Here is a 23,550-nt window from a genome sequence, read left to right as displayed (position 1 = left end):
TGAAGCTCTAATATTGATAGATAGCAAGTTGACAGACATAGGTGATGATAACCCCTGAGTAGTATTTGCTTTCAAATTGTAAGTTGATGTACAGTGATTTATTTAAGTATTATATCAAAATACTTTACAAGTGTAAAAACAGCACTTGGGTAAAACTTTCAGTTTTTACTTAAAAAAAAGAAGTCGTCTTTGTTGCAGAATTCAAATCAAACTTTAGTCTTCTGTAACAGAGGAGAAGAAAGTACATAATTATACTGTTCAGAGACTTACACACAAAAAATGTTACTTAAGCCAAGCCATATGTACAATTTAAATTTGCCTACTCTTATTATTTTATAATTTGAGTAACAGTAGCACTTAGGGACCCCACTCAAGGATCAGCATCCCATTGTGCTATGTGCTGTACAGATTTGTAGTGAAAAGGTAATCCTTGCCCAGAAAGCTTACATTCTATGTACCTCTGAATATGGTCCTATAGAAAAAAATAGTATGTTGTCATGTAATTAAAGCCTGTATCATTTTGCTTATGCACAAGGGGGCAACATTAAGGTTGCACAGGCAGCCTTAATTTAGGCATTTTCTACCTTTTGAATGTTTGACTTTATGTTAATAACGTTCTTTAACTTTTTTTGGTATGTAATATAGGATACCAGATAATTAACCATACTAGGGAATCACATAAAATACTAGTTCTTAATGTAGAAAAATGTATACAGACTTACCTCCAGAATAAAATACACAGGCCTTTTTACATTCATCTTCAGCATCAAAGCGATTTGCATTTCCATCACAACCGCCATACCAAAACTGAGCACAGGCATTGGCTTGTTTATCATAGTACCATTTTATTATATACACACGACATGACCCTTGATCTAATCTCAATTTACATCGTGGATCCAGGATATTTTCTTAAAAAACAAAGGATAAAAAGAGCTCTCAGCATGTGAAAATAACTTACATCTCAATGTTTGTGCCTTTTAAACTGTTTTATTGCTGCCAAAGTGATAGAGCAATGTAAAGTTTCAGTTGAAATTTTTAAATATTTTAGTTGAAATTTGGAAGCCTAATTAAATGTGCACCTTTATTAGACAGGCACCTTCATAAATATTATAATTTGAAATATTGTGCTATAAAATTATTATCCATACAGACTATAAAAAAAAAAGTTTGGAAACAGTCTGACAATTTTGGAAGCTAACTGTCAGCAGTCAATCTTACCAGCAGCGAAGAGGGAGAAAAGACTGATAGGCTAAAGATCTAGGAAGTATATACAGTATTCTTGCATTGGTACTGTGTGTGAAAGCTTCCGGTTCTAAAACCCTTATGTTAACTATCTACAATACATAGTCCATCTAAGTTCAGGTACAGCATCCATCACTGTGGTATTGGAGCCCTCGCATTAGAATAGTTATTAGAATCAGAAATTGTACTCAGTGTTTTTTCTAAGATGTGCACACTTCACTTCTAATGGCAATAGGTGGTAATCAAGTGCTGCACATAACAGAAGAGCTGATAAGCAAAATAAATCAATGATAAAAGAACGTAGCCGCAGCAGTGTGAGCTGTGGGATGGGTTAGGTGCCCTGAGTATGTGCCTAGCATCTCTGATGGGTATGTATTGGGGGTCTCTGTCCTGCAGCTCATGCTGCCACAGCTACATTCTATTTTTAGCACGCTAGCTCGATGAAAGCTAGTGAAAGTATGCCCCCTTGTACTGGGAATCACCCACATCTAGAGCAGACCTTCCCTCAGATTTTTTCTGACCCTGGCCTCTGTTTCTGTTCACAGCATGAGGGAAGCAGCTGGTCCTGGCTGTTGGGGAAGGCAGGGCATGTTGGACGAAGATGCTGGAGAAGCAATGGGACTGAGTCCACTCTAAATCCTAAAATGGTCTCTCCTTCCCATCATAGCTTTACCAAACCTAGGAAATGAGTTAGTCCTGGAGACATAACTTTGATTTAGGATCTTTAATAAAGGTTAATGTTCAAGTAATCAAAATTAAAAGTTGAGTATAATATATAACCTGGTCTGGGTGTAAGCAACACAGAGGAAGCTGATGAAGGAGATGGTGACAGCATTTTGTCTGGCGGTGATGATGGCAGTGATGATACCACTACTGCAAGTGAAGAAAAAATAATTGTTTTTTGTCTGGCCTAGAAGAATTAGGACACGAAATAGTAAGAAGCAAGATGATAGTGAAAATACCTCTGGTGTTCACTGAAGGCAAGGGTGACTGCCCATCTTCCTCAGCCTCCTCTTCATGGTCTTCATAAACTGCCACAGATGATTCTTTGGTCTGAAACAAATGTTTAATTTTCTTTAATTTTAAAATACTTTTAGGTTAACCGTGTCCCTAAAAATGAGGTGGGCTCCTGAAGAATCCACAAGTAACTCTAATTTTTGAGCCTAGGACTAGATGGGATTCTATTTGGGAACCATCAATGCTGTTTCTTAAAGTGTTGTTAAGGTACCAAGAGTGACGAAAAGTGGCACCATTTTAGTATCCTGATTAGGTCCCTATGCAAATTCAAAGTTAAATCTGTTTATTTTTCTGACAAAAATAAGTTATTTTTTCTCCGATTAGCTAAGTTTGTAGTAATATGTGAGAGTGAACTGTATTCTATTCTGGATCATGCATAAGCCATAGAATTGTTAACTAAATTTTGGTGGGGAATATTGGTGTCTGGTGGTGATGCATGAGCCCGAAGAAAACAGTTTGACTCTCATCTCAGGACAGGTTTGTGGTTTTGGCTCTTCAAAATTCTGTAATCAGCAAAAATATAATATAGAATCATAGAGTAGAAATGCCACTTCTTAGAAAAAAGAAAAGGAGTACTTGTGGCACCTTAGAGACTAACAAATTTATTTGAGCATAAGCTTTTGTGAGCTATAGCTCACTTCATCAGATGCTGTAGCTCACGAAAGCTTATGCTCAAATAAATTTGTTAATCTCTAAGGTGCCACAAGTACTCCTTTTCTTTTTGCGGATACAGACTAACACGGCTGCTACTCTGAAACCACTTCTTAGAGTTTCTTTTCAGAGTATAACTGCCCTTTCAATATCTCATTCTTTATATTACAGCACAAATATATTATTATAAAACATGTTTGTAATAATCCTTGTCTCTTCATGGATATTGTTACTATTGTTAGTTAACTGCATACATGCTGCATCAGAACTATCATTCACAAGATGTAGCTCTCAGAATTCCCAGTGAGGTAAAGGAGAAACTCCACAAGCTCCATCAGTAGAGGGAACTAGGGGGAAAAAAACCTGATGTACTGCATCAGTAGCAGAAAGCAGACAAGGAAGTACAAAGAAGCCAGTTGGTTATTAAAATAAATGATGCATTTTTATACCGGAACTAATGGTTGAGAAAGCTTGCTTTCTCTCACAGATGTTCCATGCCTGTCTGATGAAACTGATTGTCCATTAACATTATTGATGCTGTGAAGTAAGTAATGTGAAGAACCGGAAGACAATGAATGGATAGATGGTCCACTTATGCTTGCACCATTTCCAATACGATTATATATTAAGGCACCATGCTCGTCTTCACAAAACTGGTTTACTAATTTGGACTCCAAAGCTTAAAGAAGAGAGAACAGCATTAATTATGGAAGTAGAGAGTCAATCAGGAAATAAGGTTATTTACATGCAATAATAATAATTAATTAATAATAATAAATAATAATACAGACAACCCCTCTGGACTATTTGTCATAAGTCTTCCAGCTCCCTCAGACCTCCATTACTTGTACTCCAGTGTGCATGGCACATTGTGGCATAAAACAAGGTCTGTGTCTCTAAACTCAGCCAACTGTGCTTATACAAGCCCCTGAATCTCTTAAAATATCTCTTAGTCATTACCTCATAATAGGCCAAATCCTGCTTGCCTTCGTCATGTAACTAATCCCATGGAAGAGAATAAGAAATCAGGAGTTGGCTCAGTGGGCCAGATTCTGGCTCCCTGCTCTGGATGCTTTGCATTAGGCCAGTGGTGCAAACCAGCTGGACGCCTCGCTTAATTACCTATTTGGAAATTCCCATTTTGTAAGTGGAACCCGTGGCTGGCATTGAGCCAATGTAGAAGCTCAATACCTTACCTCTGCCCAGCCCTTTGGCATAGCTGATGTCACTGGACCATCTCAGTGCTTCTGCAATTCCCAGCTGCCAGAATGATTCCATTTGGACATGTGCAGCCTAGTGTAAATTAAAGCAGCCCAAAGACTGCTCTAATTTATGCTATGTGTTGGAACACTCCTTTACCAGCCTCAGAAACTACTGCACCCCATCCCATAAGATGCACCCAGTATAGCTCAGAATCTAGGCCAAGATCTCTGGAAGTTTACACAGAAAGAAAAACAAGCCATTCTTTCCACTGGACGAGTTTAGCATGCTCTGGATTAATTTACAAATATTTAACACAATTAAAACAAAATGCACTCACCTGGAAGAGTATTAAAATCATCAATGAGATACATATGTTCTCTGTCAGGATCTGATGCGATCAGATTTAATTCACGCAAGAATTCAACTTGTGTTGGATCTGAAGTATTTACAATTCCTATTGCATACATTTCAATGTTGGTTGCATGGGCCTCTCGGACAGCGATATCCAATTTAACAGCCTCTCTCTTATCTGCCTGTCCATCTGTTAATACTATAGCTACTTTTCGCACACCAGTTCGAGCACCAAAAAATCCTTCCTGTGTTGCTTTACGGATAGCAGTTGCTGTGTATGTACCTTCCCCCATATACAGCATTTTTCTAATTGCTTGTTTCACGTCCTGTTGGGTTGAGTACCTGTTAAGTCCAAATTCTAGCCGAACCTCTAAACTGTAGAGTACAAGACCAATTCTGGTAGCATTTCTGCCTACAGTTACTCTATCCACTAATGCAGTGACAAAGTCTTTAATTATCTCAAAATTTTCTGGTCCCACACTTTCAGAGCTGTCAATCACAAACACAAGCTCCATAGGTATTTCCTTACATTTAATACCACAGCCTGTAGAGGAAGAATAAAAATCAAATCATGATTAGTTCTGAATTTATTACTATACTTAGTCTTGTTTGTTTATAATGGATATTACTTCCATTATAGCTTGAGTAGAGCTTAATATATTACCATATACTGGCTATGCAATGTTAACTTTATTCTGTACTCATGGTGGAAGAGGAGAAGGTAAAAGTAAATTAATAAACAGGATCTGAAATGTAAGGTTGATTGAACACTTACCACATATCTCTTTAATTAACTTAATTATATCTTCTCTCTAAGTACGAAAATAATAGAAAATAACAAATAGCACATTATTTGACAATTGTACACTTTCAGATGACCTATAATATTGTCCTTGCCAATCATTTAATTTCAGATATTTGTTCTGATAAAAAATGCCATAGTCTTTCATGCTGTGAGCTTAATTATGCCTCTGCTGAGCCTGAACTGCATCAGGGCCCCAATTCAGCAAAACTCTTACAGGAGTGTTTAAGTCCCATTGAAGTCAATGGGACTTAAGTCAGGCACCTTTTGTATTGTTTCTTAAATGTGGATAATATAGCCGGTTGCGAGACTTCTTAAATTTTTTTCTCAATGTAAGACTCAATCAGGAAACATTCCAAATTATAATTCCCCTGTGATTCATTAACTCATAACATCTTGCATTTAATTTGTATCTTGCATTAATGGAATTTACAACAGGATTTGCTTACTGTTAGGCCTTGCTCTCCCTTGGGTCCAGTACTGCCCTGCAATGAAGACCATAATTTAGCTATTAGCAATTAATTAGTAACCACTGCTGTAATGTGAACCATTATTTTATCAGCCTTGTAATTATATAATATTTAGATAATAAGAACTCTCTCTTTTCTATAAAAATGTACAGTTAAAATATTAGGGCTCAGTCCGACACAAAATATCTACAGCCTTCTGGGCAGTACAAGTCTTGTGAGACTGCAGCTGTAATTGGAGTCTAGTTAGAAGAATGCTCAAAATGCTATGAAGACCAGAAGACCCCAAACCTCCCGCTGCAGGACTATGAGTTACCATCTATGGAGGGAAGGGAGAACTCATGCAAATTACTACCTGCCTGCCATGCTCTGCAAGTGCCAGTTCCCAGAACATTGTGTCTTCCAACCTGCTACTATAGGAGTAGCTGCAAGAACTCTAGGATTGCCATAATTCCCCTTTGAGTGCACAAGTAGACAATGATAGGCTCAATACCAGGGTTAAGGGCTGGGGCAGTTTTATTTAAAAAAATGAAACAAAACACAAATAAAGCCCACTAAACAAGAAGCAAATGGCAGAGGAGGAGTTGGTCATCAGGCTTTTCCCATCTCTCTCTCTCCACTCCTTGCTGTGATGATTATTTGGGTCTCTCTCCATCAGTATTCCTTTCCATACACACATGCCCCCACTTAATCATTTCTCTTTTATGGAAAGGGTTGATTGACAGTTAAATTTGACTTTAGAACAGAACTATGTGGTTGTGTACCTTTAAGTGGATCGGTTTCAGAGTAGCAGCCGTGTTAGTCTGTATTCGAAAAAGAAAAGGAGTACTTGTGGCACCTTAGAGACTAACCAATTTATTTGAGCATAAGATTTCGTGAGCTACAGCTCACTTCATCAGATGCATAAGTGAGCTGTAGCTCACAAAAGCTTATGCTCAAATAAATTGGTTAGTCTCTAAGGTGCCACTAGTACTCCTTTTCTTTTTAAGTTGATTGACTTTCACTTCTCTAAGGAAGAAGCTGCACCTATTGTTTTGACCTCTGGACTCTCACTGAGCAAGGGAATGTTTATGTTATAAGGAATTCTGTCTTTAAAATCCTTGCATAGTTTGACTTTTTCATAAGCATTTCAGATTATTTGCAGTTAAATAGTGATGAAAACACTTTACGCAGTCATATACTTAGGGTGTTTAAAATTTGTTACAACAAACTCATTGATGAATTGTAGGAACTCACAGGTTCTCCGAACAAACCAGGATCACCCATGTTGCCTTTTTCTCCTTTTCTTCCCCTTTCACCTGCAGCACCGCGATCACCCTTTGAATGATGCATTAGTTAGACAATAGCTGTAAGTCACATCTTTCAGTTAAACTTTTCATTTTATATCTAGCTGTCATTGTGGAAACTCTGTGCAGCTGGTGGAAAGGACTAAAAACTATTCTACCAAAGTTCTGTTGCTTTTTATTGTAATAAGTTCTACATGTCATATTTCAAAATATATTTAAATTGTAATATTGTGAAAGGTACTTTATAAAATATTAAACTGAAGGCCTGATCCTGTGGGGGGCTGGATGTTCCCAAATCCCACTGACCTTAAGAGGAGTCACTGAGCACTTTACAATGAGGTGTTCAGCACCTTGCAGGATCAAGCCCAGCGTTAGTTACAACAGTACCTTTAAATTGTACTAAACTCAGATAAAGCTTTTCATTGCTTTCTCGCACTCTGACTTGTGTAAGATGTAATCAGATTAATAATATCTGTGAGGGAAGAAAATACTGGAGTTGAAATGCTGGCTTTCTACTGTGAATTTCTCATTGGCTCACTTTTTAAGAGGCGTGCATGATAATGAAAAGAAGACATACTCTATCAGACAGAGTAGAAGCTCCAAGGAGCAGGCTCCACTGAACTAGATGGCAAACAGAACAATCTGCTGCCACATTAGTAAAAACTCAATTTAAAAAGTTCTGCATACCACTGCACCTAATCAGACTATAGTATGGCGAGATAAAATATGACATCTGGAATACTGTTTACTTATTTTCCTCATCTCTAACTATATTCTCTGTTACATAATTGCCCTACAAATTCTCATCCCCTAGTCTTTCTCCCCAGAATAGAAGTAACTCCACTCGGAGTTGACTCCAGTATGTTGACTTCAAGGGGAGAACTGGGCACCAGACATTATCTTTCATTTATATACTGTACCTTTGGTCCAAGTAGTCCTTCCCCAGGAGGCCCCCGAGGTCCTGGCATTCCTTGAATTCCTTGCTCACCCTAATGATATTTCAGTTAGAAATGTTAACACTTGATGATCATTCATCATATATTAATGTTAAATGTTCACAGCAAAATTGTTTCAAGCTAAATTTTAATGAATATACTGAACAATATCACAGGTCATGTAGATTTCTTTATGCAGATATATTTTTGACATATGCTTTCCTTGCATCCCATCAAGAATATTTTTGAGCTTCCTGTCTCCAACCCTTAGAAGGGCCAGCTTGTGAATCCCTCATTCGCCCTGCTGAGCACCTATTTGTGTAAATAGACAAATTAAAGTGAATGGGACCTTCTCATAGGAGCAAGTTCTCACCAGGGTGAATAAGGGCTGTACATGCCAGCCACATATACACGCCTGCTTTCCTTCTTAATATTTTAAAATAAAATTGGCTTTTTCTGTTTCTTTTTCCATCTTCTCTGTGTCTCTCCCACTCATTCCTCTCTCCCATCCCTTTGGTCTGAATCATCACTCTCCACTGATGCATCCCTTCACAGTGTAAAAGTACCAATTATAGGAGAAGAGGAGCATGACATCTAGACTCAGTGCTGCACCTTCTCCTTCCCATCTGACAGTTAACTGAACTACTCCAAGCTTGGCACAAATGTGCATCACAGGGATTGAAAGAAAAGGAACAGGGAAACATGGCCTTGTTTTTTGGTGCCCTCTTGCAAGGCTAACTATATTTGAGACTAGAACCTATCTGTCCTGGAAACTCCTGGGCCACCTCCCCTTGGCCTTGCTGTTAATCTAGCAGTGAGGAAGAGGACAGTCACTGTTGATGCTCATGTTACTTTTTTCAGTCTCCACCTTCAGCCCCTTAGCCAACCAGGGTATTAAAAAAAAAGCAAAACAGGAAACAAATAGGCAATCTGTTTCTCAATTCCTTTATATTGTGATGGTCAGGTTCTCCCCTGAGTTACGTATGAGTACTGAAGTCAGTGAGTCTTTATACCTTAGATCCCTGAATACCTTCACCTGGAGGTCCCTGGAGGCCTGGGGACCCTTGCCGTCCTACATTTCCCTAAATGGAGAAAAACCCACACATGTTAAATACAGTACCTAATAAAACAAACATATCATCACACAATTTCATGTTACTCCTCAATAACGTGTGATGTCCACCTAGAACAGGGGTGGGCAAACTACGGCCCGGGGGCCACATCCGGCCCTTAAATCTTTTTAATCCGGCCCTCGAGCTCCAGCCGGTGAGCGGGGTCGGGGACTTGCCCTGCTGTGCGCATGCCATGACTTTGCACAGTTCCTGGAAGCAGCGGCATGTCCTCCCTTCTGCTCCTACATGTAGGGGCAGCCAGAGGTCTTCATGCTTCCCTGCCCCAAGCACTGCCTCCGCAGCTCCCATTGGTCGGGAACCATGACCAGTGGGAGCTGCAGGGGCGGCACCTGTGGATGGGGCAGCGCGCAGACCCACCTGGCCCTGCCTCTGCAGGAGTCAGAGGGGACATGCTGCTGCTTCCAGGAGCTGCTTGAGGTAAGTGCCATCTGGAGCCTGAACCCCTAACCCACTCCCATGCCCCAACCTCCTGTCCTAGCCTGATCCTCCTCCCGCCCTCTGAACCCCTCGGTCCCAGCCCAGAGCACCCTCCTGCACCCCCAACACCTCATTCCCAGCCCCAGCCCAGAGCCTGCACACCCCCATACCCCCCAACCCCCTGCCCCAGCCCAGAGCCCCCTCCCGCACCCTGGACTCCTCATTTCTGGCCCCACCCCAGAGCCTGCACCCCCAGCCGGAGCCCTCACCCACTCCAACCCCCAATTTTGTGAGCACTCATGCCCTGCCACACAATTTCCATACTCAGATGTGGCCCTTGGGCCAAAAAGTTTGCCCACCCCTGTCCTAGAAGTACCATGGCCACAATTCATCAGAGAGACAATAAGGAGATATTTGTTTTTCAAATGTTATCAGATAACTAATGGCTGTAATATGGTTCAGCTTTCAGAAAGCTCATTAAGGACTAACTGGGCACTGACAGTGAATCACTCTCACCCTTAGAGGTGAGCTCTCCAGTGAAAGGATGCAGCACATTGGTGAGGCAGTGGGGAGAAGACTGCCCTGTGGATAAAGAACTAGAATTTCCAATATAGCACCTTCCACCAACACTAAATTCATTTTAAAACACCGCAAGACACATGCACTAATTATATGGCAAAGCAAATAAATGGTACTTTGTTGCCTATTTATAAACGTTTCATTTTTAAATGGATTTTCTGTGTTATTCACATGAAAATAACTGCAACCAACACATTTTAACATTCATGAATTTTATATAAATATAGCTCTAATAATTCTCACTAGATCTGTTGGTCAAAATTTGAAAAGAAATAGACTTCGAAACACAAAATGTGCTGGTTACTTCTTTGATCTCTATGTGCATAACTTTTGTTTTAATCATTTGTAAGGGTCTAACCACACAGTGGATCCCACTTACAGGCCCAATCCTGTACCCAGTCTATAGGCTGTGGCTGCTCTGTGGTTGCTACTGCAGCCTCTGGCTGCGTTAGCTTCAGCGACAGACATACCTATCCCTATAACTGTGTACCATTTGATCAGTAGTCACAGATCCCTTGGCCAAGACCCTGTCCGCCATGCTAACATGGACTGAACCTCTGGGAGCATTACTCTGCAATGTACAGGCAATACAAAACCAGTTTGCAGGCTCGTTGCCTCCTACCCTGGTGTAAGCAATACTGTTACATTCAAGGGTTTCGTGGCTGGGGATTGTAGGGAGGCAGGATCCTTCCCATAGTAAGTTTGGAAAAAGTGACACTTCTTGGACAGATCTCAATCACTAAATTAACAAATTTCCTTTTTTCTATGCATAGTACGAAACAAAATAGCACTTGGCCTGGGTGAGTCACTTAACTACTTTATCTCTGTTTTCCCATCTGCAAAATGGGGACACTGACTCCCCCTTCTATCTTACTCATGGGGCCAGTTGTTTCTAGAGTAGCATGAGAACAGAAAGTACTGCAGTGTGTGTGTGTGCGTGTATGTACAAGTATTTATATTAGATTTGTATATTAAACATTTCCTTTTTTATAAAATTGTTGATGAAGTGAGACAAAACTGTTTAATTGACTTACTTTTGGTCCTGGAAGGCCTTCTCCTGGAGGACCTGGGAGACCAAGTGGTCCTCGAACACCTGGATCACCCTGAAAATTGATACTTGTAAAAACCACATACTGAATTCAGGCATGGCTTCATGGGTTTATGGGTTCAGTTGCACGCACAGAAATCATGAAACCAAGGATACAAAAACACTGATTGTTTTATATACTCCATTAATAGGTATTTATATTGAAACATCACGAAGGAGTATCATTTTGACTGGACCCTAGGCAAATATATACTTCTTCCACTAGTGCAGGGGGAGACGTGGAGGTAGGGAGCCTAGGGGGGTTGAAGAGTGAACCCACCCTGCACTCATCCCACAGCGATGTTTTCTGTCCTGTGGGACTGGGACTGGGTGCCCACTGTAATCATTGTGATCTGGTGCCACTCAGGTTGATGGTTGCCCAAGTGACCCTTTGTGCCAGATCACAATGCCCAGAGTGGGGAGTTGGGTCCATCCTGAGAGGCAGAAGACACTAGCCTATGCTTTTGGGCTCCACACCAAATTTATAGTATAGTTTAGTATAGTGCACTCATTGAATTGGGAAGCTACATCTGCTCCTGAGTGAATACCAGAGTTTCACTTGTTTTTATGATTTCCATTGTTTGCAGTGCTCAATGGGGGACAAAAGGAAATAGGGGAATTAGCTAAACACCAAAGCACATGTCTGAACAAGTCTAATTAAAGAGCAGGACAGGTTGGGTCAAAGAAAATGTATTAAACTAGGAATGAGCACTGGCAAGTTGTCCAATTTGACTGAAGAACAAAAGACTAGCTCCTCTTAGCTGGTGCAAATGGCCTTTGCCATAACATCACTATAATTTCAGTACTCTTATTATATAGTAACTAGGGGTTTGAGCCAGCTGCCACTGAGCCAATGGGAGTCATTCCTTTGACTCTCAGGGGAGTTGAATTGGACTGCATGTTATTTAGTTGCTGTTTGGTGTTATTCTTTACCCCTCAGGGGCCTGGGGCAGACAGTATTCTGGTTATGTTGGGAGGGAGTTTTATGTCAAGAGATATAAAATGTGATAAAACTGTAGAAATCCCACCAAAGTACTTGTATAATTCAAATCAGCTTGCAGCTCCTTTTTATTTATATAAACAATTGTCAGTACATCTAGGTGACCTTCATAGGAGAGGGAAGTGATATCCCATTATGCTCTGTACACTCACTAGTCATTGGAGAGAGAGGGATAACTGAGTTCTGAAGCAAAGTTTGAATGAAAGAATGAAACACAGCACATAACAAATTTACCACAGTGCACCATTAAAGGGCAATTACATTTATGGTGATATTGCACCATACCTAAAGCATATATCAGTGCTACACATATTTGTTAATTATAGATCTGATCAAGCTCCTATTGGAATCAGTGGGAGTTTTGCCATTTATTTCAACTGAAGCAGAATCTGGGTTCTCCCTAAATTTTGTAGATTCCTTTGAGCTACTTCCATTTGTGTACATAGTCCATAGCCCTTCATTGCCCTTCAATAATGTGACCATGGAATATTCATTAGTGTTTACTAGTATCTCTCAGGAAAGCTGCATGAGATTTTCATTAGGCTAATTATTATTTCTATTCTAAACAGGTTGTAAGTGTCCTCTGAAGAGAAAACGAAAAGTCCTTAGGCCATGATTGTGTTTAATATTAAGTATGTTTGATCTCTGATATATATCTGATAACGGATATATTTTTGAAAAATACAGAGGAATATATGCAATAATATATGAAAAAAGCACATCTTTTCTCCATGCATTAGAAGTCTCTGAAAGGGATAATATTTTAGATACTAATGAATAAACCAAATCTGGGTTTAACAGACCTGACTGTACTTTGAATATAACCCATCTGAAGGAAACAATATCTATGTAAATGAGAATTTGCTTTATATTTGAGTTTAGTGGCCTGTACCTTAGGTCCTGGTGATCCAAATCCTTCAGGGCCTTGTTCACCAGGAGCTCCTGGAAGACCTGGAAGTCCCTAACATGGAAGGCACACACAGACAGACTATTAATCTAATCTGAGGCTACATCAAAGGGATGCGGGTTGTGTTTTTATGGGACACTCTTTCTTTGTAAACAACACATTCAATTCTACCTTCAGGAAAGCATGCACTGAAGTCTATGGGAACTGTATACATGTTTGGAGATACAGGATTCTCTGATACCATGAGCCAGATGCAAGGAATCCCAGCATCAGATTTCACAAGTGCATCAGAAAACATGACAGTAATTTGTATTTTGACATTTACTAACTTCACTTGACAACATTTTGACACTTAACTTCTTTAATTCTTAAATATTAGAAATATTAGAGAACTTAATGTAGATCAGTGCTGACTCATCATCATTAGACACTTTGGGCTCTCTTCACAATAAATGTTCACTATGCTCTGGAATGTTGGCACATCACTCATGCAACTGACAGGTCCTGCAGTATGTGTTTCTGCATGTTACAGGTATACAAGTGGTTAAGGGTCAGACTGTGCCTGGCTCATGCATACGCAAAGGAGGATGAGGATACAAGGAGCCTCTTCTCTTTGAACCCTCTTCATGTGGCTGGGGAAGCATCTGTCAGCCCTAGCCTGAGAAAGGGGGCTGAGAGGGGTGAGAAGGACCCCACCACAGAGGTCAGCAAAAGTGACCAACAGCAGAGGAATGTGCACACTACTTTCTCTTTAAGGGTGATGTGGTACCTGCTTTTTCTAGAAGTTCCCTGAGGCACGATGCTTCCCAGAGCTCCCACTGGTGTACTGCAGCTGTGCAAGAACTGATTTTCAGAACTGTGGCATAACGCCACAGTTAGCTCTAAACAGTTTCCCTGGCTGACTCTGACTAGATGTTCTATCAGCTACGTCAAAAGGGAAGAACCAGCCCTGCATTAGGATATTAAGGATACTGCTTGAAACATCAGTGATGGCATTAGAAATTTCCAACTTGTAATCTCTTGAAGATTGTAATCAGAATGAAAGAGAGGCTTTGCTCCTTGGAAGGAGTTAGACTCTCATGCTTCCCAGAGGGAAAATTTCCCTTTCACTCCCAACACTTTGATGAGCCTCCACGGCAGATGAGCCTAGGAGACCCATAAACTTCCTGCGGTCCAACAGCCATGGAGGCTAATTTCATCTGGTCATGTTTATCTATTCACAACGGGCATGTCAAAAATTGTCTACTCACAGGTGGGCCTGGATAACCATCTCCCTTTGGCCCAAATGGTCCAGGTAGTCCCGGATGACCACGGTCACCCTGATAATAGCAGAAAAATAGTTAAAGCGCATGCCCATACAATAGCAGTCAGGTAGGTTTACACAAAAATAAAACTCGTCTGCAGAATTTGGCAAACAAATACTGAAAATGGCTTTCTCTTATTTGTATATTTCAGTTTATCAATGGCTGATGATGTAAGAGTGGGCTTAAGTTAGGGGACCGAAAGGCTCTGAGGACTTACAGGGCCTTTCAGTTCTAGAATGCCAGTTCAAATCTTGTCCAAAGGCTCTGTAATTACCATACATTGTTACAATTTGGTGGCCCATGTAGAATGAGTTGATGGTCTCAGTCCAATTCCCGATGCTCACATCTCAACTACCACCGCTCCAGGCCCTGTCGGAGTTGAGGGCATTCAGCAACTTCCAGGACTGGGCCCAAAATTGGCACCCTTGTTGACAGTGTCAGCAGAGAGGCACAGAAACTGAATCACCCTCTAACTGCATGGGACAGTACCTGCAGCTGAGGCTGCCAAACTACAGCAGAACAGTGGGAGGAAGTTATCACTGCCACTGCATATGTTGTACATTTTCTGTGGATAAAATGGAGGATTTAAAGGGAAACCATCAACTTGAAATCCAGTCAGTTTAGAAAAATGTTTTAAAAGTACTGTCACGCATTTCTTCTGCCCCTGAGTTCCCTGTTAAGTTTGTGTGGTTTCAAAATCTTATTTTCTTATATTTTAAAATGTTTTTCATTCTCCTGTTACTGTGTGGAAGACAGACACAGACAACAACGGTCTGACTGACTGTACTCAAGGGACTGTCACAGGCACAAAGTCAACAAAAACTGAAAAAACAGGAATAGGAATAACACCCAACTTCATGGGTCCTTGACATCAAATGTAAACTGCACCACTGCTCACCTTTCTGGATATCTAGCCAAAATAGCACTTGAATGAAGAGCAGCTGACTAAAGATGAAGCTAGGCAAGACTGAGGGGTGTGGGAAGAGGGAATGTGTTTGTAATAATTTGCCTCTCCTATATCATCTCACACTTTCAAGGGCATCTGCTATGTGGTCCTTTTGGTAACTGTTGGACTCTGATCTGGCCATGCCGGTGATTCTGTTGTAACTCATACTTAGGAATGAAGCCACCTCCTGAAAAAACTGCAACAGGGAGAAAATGCAGCAACCTATGTGAATGGCACGTAAGTTTTTGTCATCACCCAGGTGCTCTGCTGTCTGTGATTGCTTCCCAATGGACACAGAAAGCTCAAGCTCTCCATGCAATTGACTCTAGCTAGCTGAGAGGTTGTCTCTCCCGCTGTGGTCATGGCTCTTACAACAGCTATGGAACAATTAAACTGTCCATCAATACGTAGAGGCTTGTAAGTGCCAAAGATAGAACTTTCACAGAACCAGGTCCTAGATTATGGAACTCACACTCTCTCTTGAGAAGAATGAGGACAGACTTAATCATTTTCAGAACTCATAACATAACTGATTTTTAAACTTAGCTCTCCCTTGATTAGTTACTCACATTCATAACACAACACACCCACCCATGCATACCTGCAGAAAAACAAACACACACAATATCCTTGAAACTACTTAAGCTATTTCTCATACTAGTTGTAAAGAAAATATGTCAGATTGTCTTTTATTTTAAACTATTTTAAAATACTTAGTAGTTGCTCAGAATACAATAATGGGAGCCATAAAGATAGATAGAAACACATGAATAATAAGAGTTAATAAACTTATTTTGTTTGACTTTCTGTTAGCAAAATTTTTACCAACATTTAATTAAATATATTGGGGCAGCCTAACCCAAATATCTTGAATAAGCTCCGCTGTGGCTTGGAGGAATAAAAATGTTCAATAATTGAGATTTTGGTTTCAAGTTTTCAAATGGTTATTTATAAAATGACGAGTAAAGATGGTTTTAAATGTCTTTTGCTGGTCTTTCTTGAGGGATTCTGCGAATCAACTGCAGTTATTCACACTGACAGTTATAGGGTATTTGCTGTCCTAGGTTACCAGCTCTTCAACTTATAGGGTAATGCCAACCTTGGGTTCTCTTATGTTTTTACTTTAGTCTGCCAGTTTGGTGTTTACCTTAGCGCCAGGAATCCCAACTCCTGGTTCTCCAACTGGGCCAGCCGGACCAGGTAACCCAATGTCACCCTATAATTAAGAAAATATATATCCTGGTTTAATTAGCTCACCATACTCTACAATGCATGCTTAATATATTCCATATGTTGATGATCATAAACATTTGGCAGCTTGGAGTACAGATGTTACCTTTGGTCCTAGAATAGCTCGACCAGGAAGGCCCGGCATTCCAAGACGTCCTGGCCCACCAGGTTCACCCTACAGCAAATGAAAAAAGTAGAATGGATTTTTATGAGAGGTGGGCCTGAGCAGTTTCTGGGTAGCAACATTTCTTGAAGGATGTTTTAATGTTCTATTAAACAAATTGCAAGTGATCATGACAAGTTCTAACTAGTGCAATTATCCTGGTTACCAGTATAATACTGATTCCTCAACGGAAAATGGGATTTTTCCTTTTTCTAGTTCATTTTACAATATTTAAGTTTAGAAGATCCTTATACTAATGCACTACAGGCTCAGTCCAAAGTACATTGGAGTCAATAGGAAGACTCTCAATGGGCTTTACTATTGGAATAAACTGAACACAAAAAAATTCAGCCTCTTTTCTTGTCTTAAAATACAAGATTTCCATCTCTAAATACATGTGACTTAGAGTTCTTAAATGTTCTTTTCTCTATATTTTACCCCTTTTCAATTTTTCCTCCTCTTGTGTGTTTGTGAACATCAGAAGAGTTCATAGAAAGCTGAAGGAAGGACACGAAATTGCTAGAGATGATAGGCTTGATTCTCCTCTCATTCTCACTGGGGTAAATCAGGAGTAACTTAAAGTCACTGAAATTACATTAACACGAAACCAGTGTAAATAAGAGGAAAATCAAGCCCTGTCCGTTTCATATGTACCTACTGAGACAATGACAGCCCCATCACTGTATTATTCCAAGTACTTCCCAAACATTTAAACATAGAAATAACAATAGTCTTCATCTTCTTTCCCAGACTGTAGAAAAAATAGTGGGATTAGTTCAAAGGGTTTTTTAAATGTTTGTTTGTGTATATATGAGTGGGTATGTTACGTTCCCATATGTAAAGAACTTATGGAGCGAATCCTTAGTTGAAGAAATGAGTTTTGCATTAAGTGCTGAGAGTATTTACTTTTGTGGTCATTCATATCTCTTGCAGGAGAGAGCTCATGGCATTCAGTTATTTTTGGTGCATAGGACAAGCCAGATCAAAGGTACCAGAAGGACTGCAGAAGTGTGTGGAGGAGGAGAAGCAATCAAAATGGGCCAAATTTGAGTGGGGTTGCAACCCCATGTGCCATGTTACTATACCACTCACTCAGATTTGACTTGGCTACCCTTCCGTCGTGATTAAGGCTGCAAGTCTTTCATGGAAGTCAGGGATTCTGTGACTTTCCGGGACTTCCGCCGCTGCAGTGGCTGGTGTGACTGACCCAAGGGCCGTCAGAGCAGCTGCTGGGGTGGCCCTGGAGCCAGCCACACTGGCTGTTGTTTGGGCGGCCCTAGGCAGCTGGTCCTGGGCACTGCCCTGGAGCAGTGGTCTGGGAACAGTGGCGGCGCTCCAGGCTGCCACCCCCAAGCCGCAGTAGTGGTACCCTGGGCTGCCCCCCAGCGTGGAGGAGGAGCGGCAGCGGGACCCCCGGACCATCTCCCGCTGGAAGCAGCGGCGGCGGTGGCAGGATCCTTGGCCATCCACCCACCCAGGTGCAGCAGCAGGACCACAGGCCGCTCCCCCCGAGGAGTAGCGGTGACCACCAGAGCACGCCGCCAGAGCAGCTGTGTCTGCTGGAGCGCCCACCCTCCCCCAGAACCTGAGATGTAGTTAAGGGTATTTTTAGTGACTTTTTGTTTATTGCCCATAACCTGTCCATGACTTTTACTAAAAATACCTGTGACCTAATCTTAGCCTTAGTCATGATTTGGGCCAACGTTGAGAGAGTGTCTGGCATTGCAGCCTGATGCATGGGGTCTCCAGTAACCCACTCAGATTTGGCCTGACTGCTTTTCTGTCATGCAAGCAGGGAAGAGGATCTGCCATTACACCACCCAGCTTCAGTCAGGGGCCAAGGAGAGGGTGTGGGCCCTCTTCTCCTCCTCCACTCCAATTGAGCCTGACTGAGTTCAAGATCTCAAAACTGGGGGTGAGGGGACATGTATTCTCCCGTTTAAAAGGTGGGGGCAGTGGCCTTTTCACCCCACCATCTCCACCACTGATGAGCTATATCTTTGAGACCTCAGTTATAAAGATACAGTACAAAACTAAGAGTACTTTAGCACCGGCAGGTCCAGGTACTCCTGTTGGTCCCGATAATCCACGTACACCTCTCTGACCTTGATCACCCTACACAAATGAAGAAACATTATTCTACATTTTATCAATATGGTTAGCAAAAAGTCATTTGAAATCTCTTGTAAAAATCAATCAAATCAGGGCCACACAGGTCTTTTTGGGGCCTAGGGCAAAATCTGAAACTAAGCTTCCTCCCATCCTTTCCAAAAATAACCACCACTGAAGGGAGGCAGGGGGAGAGGCTGGAGAGCAAGCCTGCCCTGCTCTCACCTCACAGGTGTGGGTCCTGTCCCACAGGGCTAGGCCTGGCTCCCTGCTCAGGGAGCTATGACCAGGCATGCAGGGTTGCAGCACCACTCAGTTTGGCCCAGTGTCCCCTCCATCATGACAGAAGGGTTGGTGGGCTAAATTTCAGTTAGTCGTTGCAACCTCACACAAGAGCAATGCCACTCACTCAAATTTGCCTGGCTCTTCCTCTGTCATGATGAAGGGGTTGCTGGGCCAAACCTGAGCGGTGCTATGACCCCATATGCTGGGTCCCAACACCACTTGGTCTGACGCCTCTCTCAAAAGTGGGGTCCAGGGCAAACTACCTGTTTTACACCTGCTGCCCCAGGGGGCCATGAACTAAACAAGGGCCTTATTCTACAGCTGCTGCACATGAGAAATTTCCACTAACTTCAATGGGAAGTCAATTAATTCAACTTCAATTGCAGTCAATGGGCCAAATTCTCCCTTAATTACATCTGTGTAAATCAAGTGTAGCTTCTTGAATGTCAATGGTTCTACACTGGTATAAAACCATTGTGAAGAGACTCAGATCCAAAAGAAGTTGTTTGCTTGCATCAGCAAAGTCGAGTCTAGTGAGTGGAATCAAATAATAGAGAAATCATTTACATGAAATTATTTTAATAAAAAAGACTAATAAATAACTGGAGGTATTTTAAAGGTAAATACACTATACGTATAATAAGATCTTTTTGTCTGTCAAGGAAAATCAACAAGCCAAAACACTCACCCTGATTAATCTGTTTATATACTTCTAGACAGAAAAATGTGAAGATCAAGTGTAGGTTGTAAAGGGATAACTATTAACACATTATTAGAACACAGTTATAACAAAAATACACACGAGATAGTGGTTCAGAAGACCTAAACATCTGAAATTCTGGAAACACTCAGTTAGGGTTCCAACCCCAGCCATAACTCTCTCTTTACCCTGTAGGATATCACCTAAATATATTTCCTAGAGAGGAAATCTTTTGAACTCATCTTAGATAGTGTAATTTCCAGTCTTCACTTTCTCTTAGCCCTTAAAACTTATTGTTATGGTGACCTTCAACCTATGTAAAGAGGACTGGATGCGGCTTCTTCCAGACACCCTAACTCAGAGGTGGGTAAACTATGGCTTCTGGGCCACATCCGGCCCGCGGGACCATCCTGCCCAGCCCCTTAGCTCCCGGCCGCAGAGGCTAGCCCCCGGCCCCTCCCCTGCTGTCCTCCCTCCTCCGCAGGTTCAGCGCACCACGCTGCCAGTGCTCTAGCCCGACACTCCTGTTGGGCAGCGTGGGTGGCATGGCTGGCTCCGGCCAGGCTGCGAGCTCCTGCTGCTCTAAGCAGCATGGTAAGGGGGAGGAGAGTGTGTGTGGGGGGGTTGGATAAGGGGCAGGGGGTCCCGTGGGCAGTCAGGGGACAGGGAGCAGGGGCGGTTGGATGGGCATGGGAGTCCCAGGGGAGCTGCCAGGGGGCAGGGGTGTGGATAGGGGTTGGGGCAGTCAGGGACAGGGAGCAGGGGGAGATTGGGTGGGGCAGAGGTTTGAGTGGGGGGTCAGGGAACAGGGGCCTTGGATGGGTTGGGAGTTCCGAGGGGGGCAGTCAGGAGTGGGAAGTGGGAGGGGACGGATAGGGTCGGGGGGCACAGCCTTCCCTACTTGGCCCTCCATACAGTTTCACAACGCCGATGTGCCCCTCGGGCCAAAAAGTTTGCCCACCCCTGCTCTAACTGAATGAGTTTTGTTAGCACTGACCCCCCACTTGGTAAGGCAACTCGCATCTTTTTATGTGCTGTATATTTATACCTGCCTACTTTTTTTCACTCCATGCATCTGATGAAGTGGGTCATAGCCCACGAAAGCTTATACCCAAACAAATTTGTTAGTCTCTAAGGTGTCACAAGGACTCCTCGTTGTTTTTGCTGATACAGACTAACATGGCTACCCCTCTGAAACCTGTCACCATTTTTTCAGGTGTCTAGAGGGCTTCCTAGAGAATGATCAGAGGTGTTTCATCCTCCTGCAACCAATCATGCAAACATAGGCCCAATCATGCAAACATCTATTTGAGTAATCCTTACTCAGATGAGTAGCAATCTGAGGATCTGCAGGATTGGAGACTGTAGCAGCGTGTTGAATTGCTACTGGATTGATGGGCTGCCCAGCTCCACAATGAAAACTTGCCTTTAATTGTATTTTATCAATTTCACTACATTTTTTTTATTGGGCTGAGACTGAAACCAACTTTGCAGTCAGCCTGTTTCACAATATAATTAAGAAAATCACATAGTGCACTTTTTCTTCACTGTATTTATTTATACTCCACCAAGATGGGGAAAACTGTGACAAATCTATTCCCTGAGCATTGCTTTAGCTAACTTTAATTTTCACAAGGAATTCTTACCTTCTCACCTTGTATTCCAATCCCTGGGGCACCCTCAGGACCTCGAAGGCCAGGCACTCCTGGCTCCCCCTATAATGAAAAAAACAAATCAGCACTTGAATTTAGTTGTATTTTTAATTAGTTTTATTATTAAGTTGTAAGGCTGGAAACAGAAGTCCTCTCTTTAGTCATAGAAACTATATACTCAGGTAACAAGTCCTGCATTGCTTACTCAGAGTAAGAGATACCTCAGACGAGTTTGTATATACATTTGTTATAAGATAAATTCTGAATTAGTTTGAATAAACTGCAGCTCAGCAGGAGCAGGAGTGGATCCTGGCCCCTTTGAAGTCAATGACAAAATTCCCATTGACCTCAGTGGGGCCTCAGGTTTTCAGACAGTCTCAGTAATGAACTCTTGCAGGGATGTACAAGGTGACATGTTTCTGGCAATAAATGATGTCATGCTCAGTACATTATTTTTAAACATGTAATGCAAACTGTATTATAATGTTTAGCCACTCAGTTGCCCCTTGCATAACATACTTTACCTGAGCTGGATAGTGTCTTAGAGAATGTCTACACACTAAAAATGCTTCGGCAGCACTACTGTTGCACTTCAGTGTAGAAACTACCTATGCCGACCAGAGGAGTTTTCCCCTTGGTGTAGGTAATCCACATCCCCAAGAGGCAGTAACACTATCTACACTGGAAGTTAGGTTGGCATCGCTAAGTCTCTCAGGGACAGACTATTTTTCCAGGTATGTAGAAATGATGTACTTGAAAGTCATAACAGGTTGCAGTATTACAGAGAAACTGGAGTGCACTTATTTGACAAAGGAAACACAATGAACTTATGACTGCCTGATGGACCTTCAGCCTGGAGCCAAGGTTCCCTTCAGTCATATATATGCCTCTCTGAACCAGAACTTCTGACTCTTCGCACCTATCTGCACGAAAGCCTACAGAAGGGGTTTATCCATCCATCCACATGTTTGGTGGGGGCCCCAATCTTCTCTGTTAAGAAGAAGAATGGCTCCTTGAGGCCCTGAATTGATTACTGGGCACTCAACAAGGTGACTATTCAGAACTGATATCCCTGCTCCCTGTCATCCACAAACTCTTACATCAACTGCACTCCACTCGAATTTTCACAAAACTAGACCTGAGTGGGGCCTATAACCTGGTGTGTGTCTGTGTTTGAGAGGGAGACGAGTGGAAGATGACCTTCCATGCCCACTATGGTCGCTTTGAGTATTTGGTCATGCTGTCCAGTCTATGCCATACCCCAGCGACCTTCCAGCATCTTCGGGGACATGCTGGACTGATTCATTACTATTTACCTGGATGACATTCTTATTTTTTCTGAGAACCAGGCCTTCACTATAGGCGATAAAGTCTGGTTTTCTGCCCAAATTCTTAAATCAATGCATCAGCAAACTTGGACACCTGCCAAATCTGGGGAAAACTTCCTGCTTAGCCCCACTCCTCTCCGCACTGCAGCCTTTGGCCAATAAGCATTCGGGGCCAAGAAGAATACTGGCCTGCTTCCTTGCTAATTTCACTACTAAGAAATAATAGGGTCAGTTGCACTGCTCTAGAACTGCCTGATTAATCGCAGTGCCCACTGCCTGCAGGATCAGCAGCCTGATTTATAAGCCCAACAGCAATAGCAAAGCACTGGCTGCTCAGCACAAATGCCCATAGATTTTCTGCCTTCCTCTGCTTGCCTCATTCCTAGCCCTGCTCCTGCCTTGCTCCAGCCTCGAACCTGCTCTGCACCTGGCCTTGTTCCAGTCCTGTCCCAGCCTTGCTCCTGCCTTGGAACCAGCCCTGTTCCTGCTTTCCCTGACTCCAGATAACACAGTTATGACCCTTAGCTCTGACTCTCTGGACCCTTGGCTCTGGTATGTTGACTCTGACAACTAGGCCTGACTCCTGCTCTGACCACTCAGTCTGACTACCTATGACCTGGTCCCCTGACATCAGGTAACTCAAAAATAGCTGAACATATTTCTGTGAAAGATTTCCCTCAAAATATACTTTTGGGCTGAGAATTTTGAACCCCCCACCCCTCCCAAAAATCAATCAATTTATTTATTTTTGAG

The 23,550-nt window shown here is 42.1% G+C and overlaps 1 protein-coding gene across 1 annotated transcript in view; it reads right to left on the bottom strand.

Annotated features, from left to right (window-relative positions):
- Positions 1-213: 213 nt before the first annotated feature.
- The window catches only part of LOC144272386 (uncharacterized), a 60,012-nt gene continuing 36,675 nt past the window's right edge, over positions 214-23,550 (bottom strand). The window contains exons 19-36 of the mRNA XM_077830391.1: positions 21,464-21,532; positions 18,767-18,838; positions 16,667-16,735; positions 16,478-16,546; positions 14,331-14,399; positions 13,066-13,134; positions 11,121-11,189; positions 8,971-9,039; positions 7,943-8,011; positions 6,973-7,053; positions 5,719-5,754; positions 5,243-5,279; positions 4,454-5,011; positions 3,399-3,592; positions 2,208-2,298; positions 2,026-2,118; positions 723-911; positions 214-221 (exon numbers count right to left, since the gene is read on the bottom strand). Coding sequence (XP_077686517.1) covers positions 214-221; positions 723-911; positions 2,026-2,118; positions 2,208-2,298; positions 3,399-3,592; positions 4,454-5,011; positions 5,243-5,279; positions 5,719-5,754; positions 6,973-7,053; positions 7,943-8,011; positions 8,971-9,039; positions 11,121-11,189; positions 13,066-13,134; positions 14,331-14,399; positions 16,478-16,546; positions 16,667-16,735; positions 18,767-18,838; positions 21,464-21,532 — 1,911 coding nt within the window. The remainder of the gene's footprint in view (positions 222-722; positions 912-2,025; positions 2,119-2,207; positions 2,299-3,398; positions 3,593-4,453; positions 5,012-5,242; positions 5,280-5,718; positions 5,755-6,972; positions 7,054-7,942; positions 8,012-8,970; positions 9,040-11,120; positions 11,190-13,065; positions 13,135-14,330; positions 14,400-16,477; positions 16,547-16,666; positions 16,736-18,766; positions 18,839-21,463; positions 21,533-23,550) is intronic.

The sequence above is a fragment of the Eretmochelys imbricata genome, chromosome 11 (genome assembly GCF_965152235.1).
Source record: "Eretmochelys imbricata isolate rEreImb1 chromosome 11, rEreImb1.hap1, whole genome shotgun sequence".
In the NCBI taxonomy this organism is placed as follows: Eukaryota; Metazoa; Chordata; order Testudines; family Cheloniidae; genus Eretmochelys; species Eretmochelys imbricata.
The sequence above is the reverse complement of the archived record's forward strand: the minus strand, read 5'-3'. Positions and strand labels throughout refer to the sequence as shown.